Below are 12,865 nucleotides of genomic sequence, written 5' to 3'. Positions count from 1 at the left end.
AATAGCCTTTGAGACATTTGTGACGCTTGCTCTCAACCAATATGTTTCCTCTTTCCTTTAGATTCAATTTTTCCACCATGTTCTATAATAAGTTACATGCAATCATCATAGAACTCCTAATCATAACTTGAGGCAAGTTCTCAAGAACTCCATAGAACTCCAGTTTATGGTTTTCTTCCATGCTATCTATGTGCCCCCCCCCCCCCCCCCACCCCAAAAAAAAAATAATCACAATCCTTAGACATAGTCTAGGACAATAACATATGCTTTTGTTGTTGTCTCAGTATTACTTTATTGTTGTTAACTATAAAGCACTAGGAATATATTCTTATTCAGTTTTGTCATAGGTACCCATTAGGTTTTTGGTGTTCAATTTTGGGTTTTGGGTTTTGTTTTTTTTTTTGTAATTTATGGATATGTTGCTTAAATCGTCGATTTTTAATGCACCCACTTGCAATTCCGGCGTAAAATCGCTGTATTTGGTGCCTTCCAATAGGCAAATGAGAATGCCGATGAAGATTTTGCAGAGAAATAATCAGTACCCATTTCGGTTAGCATTGAATTGCGTAGGTCGTTGTAATTATAGGAACTATATCAATTCTAGACATCGAGAAAAAGAAACTGACTTGTTTGTTGGTAGAGCTGGTTTGGAATTTGTAGGTAAAGATAGTGAGAGTTTGAGTGATGAAAATGCGGTTTCGGGTGTGAATTTAGAGTTTGTTAGGGAGTTGATAAAGCGAGGGATTGTTTTGGCGGCAATGGTTTTTGGGGTTTTGGTTTTTGGGTGTAAGAGAGTGTTTGCAATGGAAGGTGCGGCGGATGCTGGTTATGGGGTTTCTGGGCAGAGCATTTTGTTATTGAGGAATGCATGGGTTCTTCAGGTTTTCAAAGAGCAGAGTCTTATTCTGGCGGTGCTTTTGGGTCTCTCAGCGTTCTTTTGGAAGGTGCCTTTTTTATTCTCTGATAGTGAGTAATTACAGGCTTTGTGGATGGTAAGCACTAAAGTAACAATTAAGGCATTTTACTTGACGAAAGAATTAAGATTTCAAATAAGCAATAGTTTGAGTTGATGTAACTTTCATTTTGCCCTCTTTATAATTATGATGTTAACGGACAGTGTTTATCATAGGAACAGTGTCTCATTTGTAAGGCATAAAGTGAATTTCAGAAGACTATTTGTGGCAAAGCTTTGACTATCTTTCTGATACATTGTTAGCAGGAAATAGGAATGAAGTGCGTGTGGGACTTGAGGAGAAGTCTTACTCTTAACCGGCACCTATTGTCATCAAAGAACTGGGATGAACTGGCTCAATGGAGATTTTATTTTGAGAGTAGCATTTTTGTGTAAAGGGTCAGATACCATTCCTTGGCCTTTGGAATAGGCATTAGAGCTAGTGGCCTACCAGATTAAAAGCCAAATCCTTTTTTTTTTTAATTATTATTTTTAATTCGAATTAGTCTCCAATTACGATGAGGTCCTTCATGCACAACTTCAACGATAAACCTGTTATCTCAAGAATGGTTCTGAACCAAAGCAATTATAATTCCTTTCAACACTTGACATAGATCGAAGCAGACAAGATTTGGATGCTCTTTGAATCATTGCCCCAAAGATCACTGTGCGTCTGTAAGTATTATGGGCTTTGTGGTGCCTATGGATATCTTATCATGAGTGAGTCTCAGGTTTTCAATTAAAAAAAACAGAGAGAGTGATTCTCATGTCTGCCAATGCTTAAAATGCTTAAGTCACCAGGAAAATAGGAATCATAGAATTGGTATGAAGAATGTGTAAACAATGAAAAAATTAAGTTGCCAAGATAAACACACATTGGTTTGTCAAATGTGTAGGATTAGTGAGATGCTTGAATAAAGATATATCAGAGGAAAAGACAGTTTTGAGCTGGTGGACAGGATCTATATATTTGAATGGACTCATTGTAACTAGGCATGAGCTTTGTTTTGTGAAAGAAATATCCTCAATAAGTATTTTGATGTGAGATGGAAGTCAAATTATTATTTCCATTGTGTTTCCTTTCCTTCTCCCCCCCCCNAAAAAGTTGTTAATTGATAAAAGAGCCTAAAACATACATGGTTAAGCAGCATCTTTGGAAGAAATTATTGACAGGATTATAACATAAAATGTGATTGTATATATGTAAGTGAATAGTGATCCTTGAGCAGCCAACCAATATAAGCTAATATTTGCAAAATTGCAATTTTGCATTGATTGTAAGAAAAATAAAATAAGTTTCTGGCTCCAAAAATTTAAAAAAAAAAAAAAAAAAAAATTTGAAGTCCAAAAACCTGTTCTCAACCCTTTTCTTTAGAACTCTCAGGACGTTCAAAGTAAGCCAATGGGTTGAACACTAGTATTCCCTTCTCCGAAAGGAATTCACATCAATCGTGTGTTTATCATAGAATTCAAAAAATAATAGACAAGCATGCATTTATTGGGAATGGGCATTTCTTATCCAAGAGTTACGACTTTACCCAAAAGCCAATTTCTCTCTATTGAAACAATTTTGCGTCTGTAAAGCAACACCACATATGTGTGAGGGTACCCTATATTTATTTTGTTGTGATCTCACCTATCATAACCGCGGCTGATTCACTGAAAATAAAGTGTGTGTGGTTTTAGGGTGGCCAATTGCAAGAATTACTTTTTGAGGGTATTTTGTTTGTTTGTAAATAAGGGAAATATATATATATAGAGAGAGAGAGAGAGTTGGCCATACTTGGAATAAAATGGAAATTTCATAATAATTCCATTACCTGTGCTTGAATTTAAATAATTATTCGTCGTTCTTGTTTTGGAAATTTTTTTTATTTTTTATTTTTTTGTTAATGTGAGTATCCAAACCTATTCGAATACCTAACTATCATCCTAAGTGTGTGTATTCCTTCATTCTACACTCCCCATGTAATTACAGAAATGAATCCTTTGATATGGTCCCAAAATTCTAGCTAGCTAGGACTCTTAGGACTCTATTGAATATTTATCTACTCAACGCGGTAAGTAATGGAACAACCTGTCATGTAAAATGCACTAGTTTCAAGTTCAAGGGATAGCTTAATGGTTCTATCACCTTAAGTTTTGCCTGAGTATTAGCATTCAAGCCCTGCTAGCCTCCCATCACAAAATTTACATAGCAAAACTTTTATAAAAAAATGCACAAGATTTTTTTTTTTCAATGACTCAAAAAACATATCAATATTAATGAATAAGAAAACCTTGATTTAGATAAGCCTCACTAGTTATCATTTATTATTAATTGTCAAAAAAATTTGTGCAACTTTTGATAAATTACCAATTGTCTTAAAAGTTTAAATTATTAGAAAATACTAAATTTAATTACTTAATCATAATTTTAATACTCCCGCTAACGTATGGACCCAAACCCCCCTTAATAAGTGAGACTTATTAACACGTGGAATTTTTAAGATTGTACATTGGAGGTAGAGTGGAGATAGGGATTGAACTTAGAATATCTTGCTCTAATACAATGATAAACTATTGATTAATCCAAAATCTTTAAGTTTTTTGGAAAGGTGTCACTTAACCATAAGTTTCACAATTTTCTTTCCAAAAAAATTAGGTAGAGATGCAAATTACATTGTTTCGAGTCAAGTCTTTGAAATCACAAAGACCGTTTTCTTTATTTTGGGGCCCTAGTTCTTTTGTATTAAAGGTAACTTAAAATGCATGTTACTAGAAACGACTCAAGTCTTAGTAATTTCATGGCCCATTTTGACGGTTTCATTCCCCTCTTTTCCTTTTTTTTTTTTTTTTTTTTTTTCTATGCATTCTTCTAATGAAAAGACATAATCACAAGAACGAGGGCCTTGAGTGTGAAGTCTTAGACCCTTTCTAAATTAAAGCAAGTTACAGTGTGAAGTCTTAGACTCTTTTTCTTTAATCACAAGGCCCCTTTTCACAGTTTTATTTTTGGGGCCCCATTTTGTTATGTTGTGAGTCACGTAACTCCTAAACTATAAGGGACTTGAGTCCAAAGAGTGAAACATGTAAGTTTTTCAATGAAAATGGTGAAATGGGGCCACGATGTGATTAGTAAGACTTGAATCTGTAATAACTTGCTTTTGGACAAGTTGTTAGATTTTTTTTCTTTATAAAATAGAAAAGGAGAATGTAGTTAGAAATACTTGACGTGAATAACTTTCATTTTACTCTTTACTATTCCTATATTAAACTAATAAGCGGTCCCAAAATAAAGAAAATTGGCCATGTGAATTCAGAGATTTGACTTCCTCTTTTCTAGGAAGAAAGTTGCACAAAAGGTTTTTGACGCTCTTAAGTCTTGCCTAAATCAAGTAGTCCCAATTCACTCATGAAATTCACCTTGATATTAATAATAATAAAAAAAAATCATTAGAGACTTATTATTTTTTGTAAAAACTTAAAAATAATCCTGATGCAGTGAATTAGAGAAGGCATGTTGTTGGGTTAAAAAAGATTGACTTCGGTTAATTAATTTAATTACCCAAGTTGATTAATTATACCAAATTACATGCAAATCATGGAGGCACCAACAAATCACCAAATAACTAATATGCAACCAATTTTATTGTTACTAGTCGCGGACCCGCGCATTGCGCGTGGTAATTTTTATCGTAAAATGAAATGCTTTGCTAAAATAGTCCTCATATTATTGGTAGGGTGTTCATGTTATCCACCGGTTATTTCAAATGATCTTTTACTACTTAAGTTGCATTATATATGTATAAACAATATATTGTAGGATTCATGATAATAGAAGGTATTGTCTTGGAATTAGATGTGGAAATGATACAATTATACTTGGCCTTGTAGTCAGTCCGGAGTTGATCAACCATCTTCCCAAGTTAGTAAAATTTAATTAACTTAAAATTAGATAGAAAAGATTTTATAAATTTGAAGTTAGCGTCATGCTAGGTGAAAACTTTAGAGGACTGTAATTAAGTTGTTGCAAGTCTTTTTAAATAAATATTAATAATAAAAAGATCTATTTGTTTAAAGATAGAGATTAGTATTATAAATAGGATGAGGAAATTTTATAAATAGGTGTCCATATCATAACCTCTCCATTCCAGACTTACAAAAGTAAATTTATGAATCTTTACTCCTCCTTTGGCATGTACAATCATTTTCCAATTAAATCTCCTTTCAAATAGTGTTTCTCATTATTGGTACATTTTGTAGTTGGAAAAGAGATATGCAAGTCTAATCTTTAGTTCCTATTGCAAAGTTACATGCTACTTATAATTTGATTCTAAATATTTGGTGATTAATCTATTTAATGAGGCATGTTATATAAACTAATTCATTAAAAAAATGTCAAATGTTTCTTGAAAATTTAATTGGTTGGAAACAATATCAGTGCTATTTAACAAATTTCCATTTTGAATTCATTAGATTTTATTAAAATGCCAAACCCCATTTAAGACTAACAGGTATTTGCTAAACTATCTAGCCATGCAACTATAAAAGTTGATAGTGTATATATTGTGTGCAGGAGTGTGGATATGCATACACAAAACACACAAAATTAAAATACAAATTTTGTGTTCCTACTTCTCTATAAAATTTAAAAGGGAATAAAGACCAACATCAAAGTTGAATAAAAATTGTATCTGAAAGCATAATATAAAAGACGTTTCTTATTAACTTATATCCCAAAATTTTAAGGAACATCTCAAATAGTTTAGTAGCTAAATATAACTTTTAGTAACTATAGCATTCTGCAAGAACTTTCAATATCTGACCTACTTTACAATTTTCTTTTTCAATAAGTAAACTAATTTACATACATGACAACTTAGCAACTGAGAGAAGACTTCCACTGAAACTTCTATGGCACCATCAAACCCCATACTTGTCCACATGCGCTAATAGCCTTTGAGACATTTGTGACGCTTGCTCTCAACCAATATGTTTCCTCTTTCCTTTAGATTCAATTTTTCCACCATGTTCTATAATAAGTTACATGCAATCATCATAGAACTCCTAATCATAACTTGAGGCAAGTTCTCAAGAACTCCATAGAACTCCAGTTTATGGTTTTCTTCCATGCTATCTATGTGTGGGAGTGCACCATCAGGTACACAATTCAATGTAAACATTCGTCTCTAGTCTAGAAAAAAAGGGTAAATAATCATTAGTTGAATTATTTCCATTTAAAACAGATTTTGGATGCATGTTTGATTCAATAACTTAGGAAAAAAATAATTAATAGGAGTTTCTTTGAATATATTATGTTGAACCTATGACTATATATAGAATCTAGATAAGATTTCAAAGAAACTACTACGCATTTACAGCTTATTATAAAGGAAAAATAGAAACCTTGAGATAGAAGACAAGTAGCTCATCATCTTCGTCTAAGTCCCCCCACATCACCATTCACATCCAGCAAATCAGTACGAACTACAAATCACAAACATAGAAAACTCATCAAATTTTCCCCACAAGTAAAACAATAGTACAAATACAAAATAAGTTTGTCACTGAATCCTTAACATTAAAACAGTAAGCAACGGAAATTAATAGATTAGAGAGAGCTTTAAAAAAGAGTATCAAGAACTCTCATTTCCACCTTCATGTTTGTGTATTGAATTGATGTTAGTAACATTGAAAACTATACATAAAATAAAAACCCATAAACAATTTCATCTAGAGTAAGAAAATTTTGTTTTTTCAATTTTAACTAACAAATCAAACGGCAAAGTTATATCAAGGGAAGGAAAAGAATTGAAACAAAAACATGCCAACAGACTACCTGGATGTTCATGGCCTTCATGTTGGACTTAAATTGTTCATGGCTTTCTTGTTAGATTCAAGTTGGCTTCCTAGATAGTAAAAGTTTATAAAATTTTCACACTATTACACTCCCCAAAATTCTACGAATTTGAAACAATATTCTAACTACAAAATTTATGTACTAAAACCCCAATAACTTGCTCAAAATTTAAAAATTAACAAAATCAAAATTCTTTCACTAAAAAAAAAAAAAAAAAAAAAATCCTTTTTGGGTAAACTCTATAAAATAAGCAAATTTAAGGGGAAGAGAGAGATTTATCGTGCACAAAATCCCTAAGAAACTTGAGCCTTGAGGAACTTACAGCTAAAAATTATAAAAATTGAAACCCAAAAAAAAAAAAGTAAAAATCTCATTTAACCAAGCATAACATAGTATTGAACTTCTCCAACTAACATACTACATATATAGTAGTACATTCTTTTGGAGCCAAAAAAAAAAAAAAAAAAAAAAAAAAAAAAAAAACACATAAGAAAGGACAAAGGAGGAAAAAAACATCAAATGCAGTAATTAAATTAAGCTTACTACCAACAAAAAAATAAGGAAAAATATAAACGATGAATAAAGAATCATTTGTAACCTTTGCTTAATGATGCACAACTACAAACATGGAAAAAAAATGAAAGCATCTGCAACGAAAGAAGTTATTATAGTTTTCTTCCCATATGAATGATGGTATGAGAGTTCCCAAATATGTTAGATTGAAATAAAAAACACAAGTGAAATAGAATAGAATACCATAGAAACATCTTAGTAGAAATAACATAAAAAATACGTTTATTAGGGGAAAAAAAAAACAAACAAAGCTATAGTTCATTGCTTTGATAAATCTCTCTAAAAAGAATACCTACCAAAACCTACAACGTAATCCACAATTGGCAAATTAACAAAGCAAAATTCATAATTTACAAAGGTATCTAAAAAGCACCTTCACAATTGATTGTGCTTCCATTTACTTTTGCTTCACTTTTTTTTTCCTCAACACCCAAATAGATGCTCAATTAAAATTGTGAGAAGATAATCTAAGATGCAAAACCCAAAAAAGTCTCTAAAAATCACAAATTTGGTCATCCATATAAAAATATATATAATAAAAAATAAAATAAAAACTGTTGGATTAAGGACATCAAAAATAAAACAAAAACCAAATTATATGAAAACATTTTTTTTTTCACCACAAACAACCAAAACAGTCACCAAAAACATTGACAATGATGACAAAATTAAGGACATCAAACCCGCTTAGAATTACCACGTTATGATTTTTTGTTGATGACCTGATTCTTTCTTGCTTTCATTGGCAAGTAGAACTGGTCCTCATTGCATACAACCCCAAACCATAATCCACTCTCCAATATGTCCATTGATATATTTAAAAGCGAAACAAAAATTAAACCTGAAAAACATATAAAAACCTCAACTTTTTTTTGATAAGTATACATGATAAGGATGATGTGCCCTTAATTTTATTAAAATACATAAAAGGAGGATGTGGAATTAAATCATATGATTTGGGACCGGGCTCTATCTTCTGAACCGGACACATGATGCAACTGCATTCATTTATTTGTTTGTTTTTTATGTTACACAACTTAGTAACTTCCTATTTATCATTCATAAGGAAATAAATAAATAAAATTAAACATTAGATTACTCTGTAATCATCTTTTAAAAAAAAAACTAATAATAAAAAGAGTTCCTATCAACCTTTGAAAAGTATTATGTATATAACCATGTTTTGAAGATCCCCCCCCTTTTTTTTTGTGCCGGGAAATTATAATAATTTTTTAGCTGCATTTTGAATTTTGAGTTTTGACTGAATTTGATTTGATGGTTCAAAATCTAATATGAAGGGATGGAACAGGGTCATAAAAAGAAGACAGCAGTGATAGTTGTAGCTTCCATTGAGGTAGTTTCTGGGATGCTTATAGTTGGTATTACAATTGCAGAAGCAGGAAATCTTTAAGAGGTAAGATTGCTTACTCTGACACCTATGCAAAGCGTATGTCCTTATTTTCTTTTGGAACTTCCTAGAGGTTGTTTTGTTTTTAGCCTAGAATCTCATAGTAAGGTATGGAATAGCTACTCCCATCCAGTAATAGAATATCACCAACGTGGATTGCCTTTAACTTTAGTCATTAAGTCTAAAGCAAAGTTCTAATTAACTTGCCCTAGTCTTAATAGACGCAGCCTACATTTTGAAAGCTTGGAAAATTTTGAGTAGAACATTAGGCCATGTTTATTTATAGTGCCTTGATTCTTTTAAATTGTAAGTACAAATTGCTACATATTTCACTTTTTGCATTTTAATCACTTTTTGGTGAACTAGTTAGTTGCATTTGAGTAGGATGGGACCTTTCAGAGAGAGAGAAATGAGTTTCTCATATAACATGGCCCGAGATTTTGTTCTGCTATATTGCAAAATGGGAATGCCATTGGGAATCTGATGGTTTCTTATAAAATTAAGATCTACTAATCTAAATATATATCAAAATTTTGCTTCCCTTTAGATGTCTACTTGAGTGAAACTCATTGTGATTCAGTGAAACAGAGAGAATCACAACAATTGGTCCTAACTGCACGGGCCAAGACTTGGATTCTGTTGTTCAACGTAACTACAACTGCTAGAGCCACTGATGAATTTTCAATCAACTAGAAGTTTGTAAAAGGTGGTTTTGGACCCATTTACTAGGTAATCTTTGCAATATGTTAGAACAAAAACTAGCAAGGTACTCATTTTATTCAGATGTTTGCTATCATTTTGCAAAAATTAACTTTCAGGGGGTACTAGTAGATGGACAAGAAATTGCTGTGAACATTTTTCAAAGAGCTTTGGACAAGGACTGAAAGATTTCAAAAGTGAATTCTGATTGTCAAAATTCAACATTGAAATCTAGGTAAGCTTCTTGGTTGTTGCATTTAGGGTAAGAGAAATTGCTATATTATGAATACATGCCAAATAAGAGCCAGACTTTTTCAATTTTTGTATAGATCCCTTAGAATCCATTGCATTCAGGTAGGCATGGCTTGTGTAATAATTCTGACATCAATTGTCCGCAGTATATTTAAATTTTCAGTTTGTATGTTAGGAATTAGAATTTTAGATTAACGTTAACTAGAAACTTGACAGACCAAACCAGAGGTCTTTATTGGGTTGGTTGAAGCTAGCACTTTCAGCTTCAGATCATATGCAGGATTGCTAGAGGGCTTCTCACTCCCCACTAAGATTTCAAATTGAGTATTATACATAGATATCTCAAGGCGAGTAACATCTTACATGATAGATGAACCCAGAATTATCAGACTTTTACATGGTGAGAATTTTGGTGGAATCTGACATAAGAAAACAGTGTAGTTGGAACTCAGTAGTATTATTGATATACTATCTATCTTAATCTAAAATATAATTAATGAGTTTCCTTTCTAATTAATGATGTTATGCAGTGGCTATATGCAGCCATAATATGCTTTTGATGGACTGTACTTAATAAATCTGACATTTTTAGCTTTTGCATCTTGTTACTGGAGATAGTAAGCAGAAAGCAATCTAGAGGGCTGTATCATCAAGATCACAGCCTTAACCTCATAGGATACCTAAGTCTTTAATGGTTACTTCTTTTCAGGATATGTTTGACCAACCAATGACATATAGGTTTCAATATTTTTAGGCTTGGAGACTGTGGAACTGATGGATGCTTGCTTAGGGGATTCACTCTGTCAGAAGTGTTATGTTGCACCCATGTTTGTCTCTTATGTGTGCAACAGCAACCTGAGGATAAGCCCAAAGAAACTGGTTTTTTCATAGCACAGTATTCACATGATGCATATTCTTCCTTAAGCAAGAGGGAATCATGTATTCATGTTCATCCAATCAAATAACCATTACCATACTGGATACTTGCCAATGATTGTTTTGTTTGGGGTCTGTCTCTTCATTATGTAACCAGTAATTGTTATCCCTTTAATTTGTAACGTTATAGTCCAATACTGACATCACTTTTTATGAATTAAGGAACTGATGTCTAATCATTTTGTGCTGTGGCATTATTTTGTGCCATGGTGTATATACGATTAAAAAATGCACCAATGCTTGTTGAGATTGTAAAGATAGAGGACACAGTGAAGAAGAAGACAGATATAGAATCCACAAAAATGACATGTAGTTCAGTATGAGTTGTATAAAACTGTGTGTAGTTTAGTACACTGTTAGTGGCTGAATTAGTTGAGCTTAGTGGCCACGTGTCTGCTTAAGATTGGTACATTAGGAAATCTTTTTTTTTATTTTTATTTTTATTTATTTTAATTTTTTTTAATACAAGATAGAATTTTCACTCTAGTCTAATTTAAGTGTATATGTGTGTGAAACTCTCTCTTAGAGACTTGAACCCTGACTTTTACCCTTTACATCCCACAAGCATTTATGCTTGTGGAGTGACCACCGCACCAAAGGTGCACAGTGGTTAGAAAATCTGTTATGTTAGCTTAATTCCCACTAATCTTGTTAGAGTTAGCACAGATTGTATAAATATCTAACCCTTATAATCTATGATTAGTGTGCAATATTACAAATCCCCAAGTCTTGGATTCTCTGTAATTTCTCTCTAGAATTGTAAACCTTTACAGAGATTTATTGCATGGAAATTGTAAAGAATGGCCTTGTACTATGTCTGGTCTAAAATGAATTGATATTTGACATACAGAACCACATTGTTCCCTATATTCCCAGTGTACATGGTTTGAGCAGTAAAAGGAAAAAAATTATCAAAGACTAGACTTCGAAACTGGACTGAGATAATATGATTTTTCCCATATGAGTTCCATCCTCACTAACCCAAAATATGCCATTCTTTTGTTTTCTTCAGTAGTATGCATGATATGTTTTATTCATAAATGTCCGATTACTATGATATCATAATCTATATCTATCTAACTATATAATATATATCTAAAAGTCTAAAAGTCGAAGCGTAATAATTAACCACATCATTCACCTATTTTCAACCCTCTCTTTCTTATTTTTAACTCTTCTTCCTCTTATTAATTTCCCAACCTGTTGTTACACTTTCTCCAACCTTTTCTCCTCTTTTTTACCTTTTCACATTTCCATTAGTTTCTACCTTAATGTCACTTTTCTTCTATCCTTTTATCTTCTTTTATTTTGGCTCTTCTTATTTCCATCTTTGTGCTATATATTTATCATTCTCTCTCTCTTTCCATCTTCTTATTTCCTTTTTTTTTTTTTTTTTTAATTCTCAAAAAAAAAAAATTTATCATTCTCTCTCTCTTTCTATGCATATTCTTCCCACACACAAAAAAAAATAAAATAAAATTATTTCTCTCTCTCTCTCAAAATTTTTTTTTTTTTCATTTTTGAGTTAATGCAATTTAGTTTTGTGTTTTAAGTTTATATTTTCTTTAATTGATAGATGTTATCCTATTGCATTATAAAGATAATATATAAAGATTTAATATCATTCTATTACATAGCATAGCTTGGATAATTTGGTGTTTATTACTTTATCTTGTATTTTTACTCACTTTCTTCTAATCTTGTTTAATTTGTTATTCTCTCTCAAAATCTATCTTCAATTCATATTAGATGCTAAAATACTTGAGAACTCAATTACATCAAAATGCATTTTGACTTGGATTTCCCAACACTAAACTATTATGACCCTAACATGCAACTCTTTTTCTAAAAACAATTTTCTTGATATTGTTCTCCAAATTTACTTTGCAGAATAGTTATCTGATAACAACATATCTAGTTTTTGTTTTGGGGTGCATTTTTGTGAGAGTTTATGGCATTTTTGTAATATTTCTTTAACTTATTAACTGTTTGGGTGAGAAAACAGTTAGAAAACTGCTTTTGAGAACAAAACATAAAACTGAAAACAAGAACCAAGCAGACATTTTTTTCCATTTTTCATGTGGCCCTTTCTCATTCCCATGTTCGTCTTCATTAATTTGAATCTTTTTCCCACTTAAAAACTTCTTTTTGAAAACAAAAGCCAAGCACACATTATCCATTTTTCACGAAGCCCGTTCTCACT

At 31.8% G+C, this 12,865-nt stretch overlaps 1 protein-coding gene across 10 annotated transcripts; it reads left to right on the top strand.

Moving 5' to 3' along the window:
* The first annotated feature begins 218 nt into the window (after positions 1 to 218).
* Positions 219 to 10,918, top strand: LOC112006320 (DUF21 domain-containing protein At1g55930, chloroplastic). Of its 10 annotated transcripts, none has more exons than XM_065768455.1 (6): positions 219 to 944; positions 1,220 to 1,627; positions 8,677 to 8,781; positions 9,356 to 9,481; positions 9,594 to 9,709; positions 10,481 to 10,918. In XM_065768455.1, the coding sequence occupies exons 1-2, from the start codon at positions 411 to 413 to the stop codon at positions 1,346 to 1,348; spliced, it is 663 nt and encodes a 220-aa protein (XP_065624527.1). In that variant the 5' UTR covers positions 219 to 410; the 3' UTR covers positions 1,349 to 1,627; positions 8,677 to 8,781; positions 9,356 to 9,481; positions 9,594 to 9,709; positions 10,481 to 10,918. The 10 variants fall into 10 exon arrangements, 8 of the variants coding, with proteins under 8 accessions (XP_065624527.1, XP_065624525.1, XP_065624528.1 ...); XM_065768453.1 differs by having other exon boundaries at positions 9,356 to 9,504; XR_010626994.1 differs by having other exon boundaries at positions 219 to 992; positions 9,356 to 9,709.
* Positions 10,919 to 12,865: the final 1,947 nt, after the last annotated feature.

This window comes from Quercus suber, unplaced genomic scaffold, assembly GCF_002906115.3.
Source record: "Quercus suber isolate HL8 unplaced genomic scaffold, Cork oak 2.0 scaffold_939, whole genome shotgun sequence".
In the NCBI taxonomy this organism is placed as follows: domain Eukaryota; kingdom Viridiplantae; phylum Streptophyta; class Magnoliopsida; order Fagales; family Fagaceae; genus Quercus; species Quercus suber.
The sequence above is the reverse complement of the archived record's forward strand: the minus strand, read 5'-3'. Positions and strand labels throughout refer to the sequence as shown.

Bases quoted from the DNA above. Each gene is read 5' to 3' on its own strand.
- LOC112006320 (XM_065768456.1), top strand. From the start codon at position 411: ATGGATATGTTGCTTAAATCGTCGATTTTTAATGCACCCACTTGCAAT. The intron at 945-1,219 runs GTGCCTTTTTTA...CATTGTTAGCAG, and splicing joins TCTCAGCGTTCTTTTGGAAG to GAAATAGGAATGAAGTGCGT.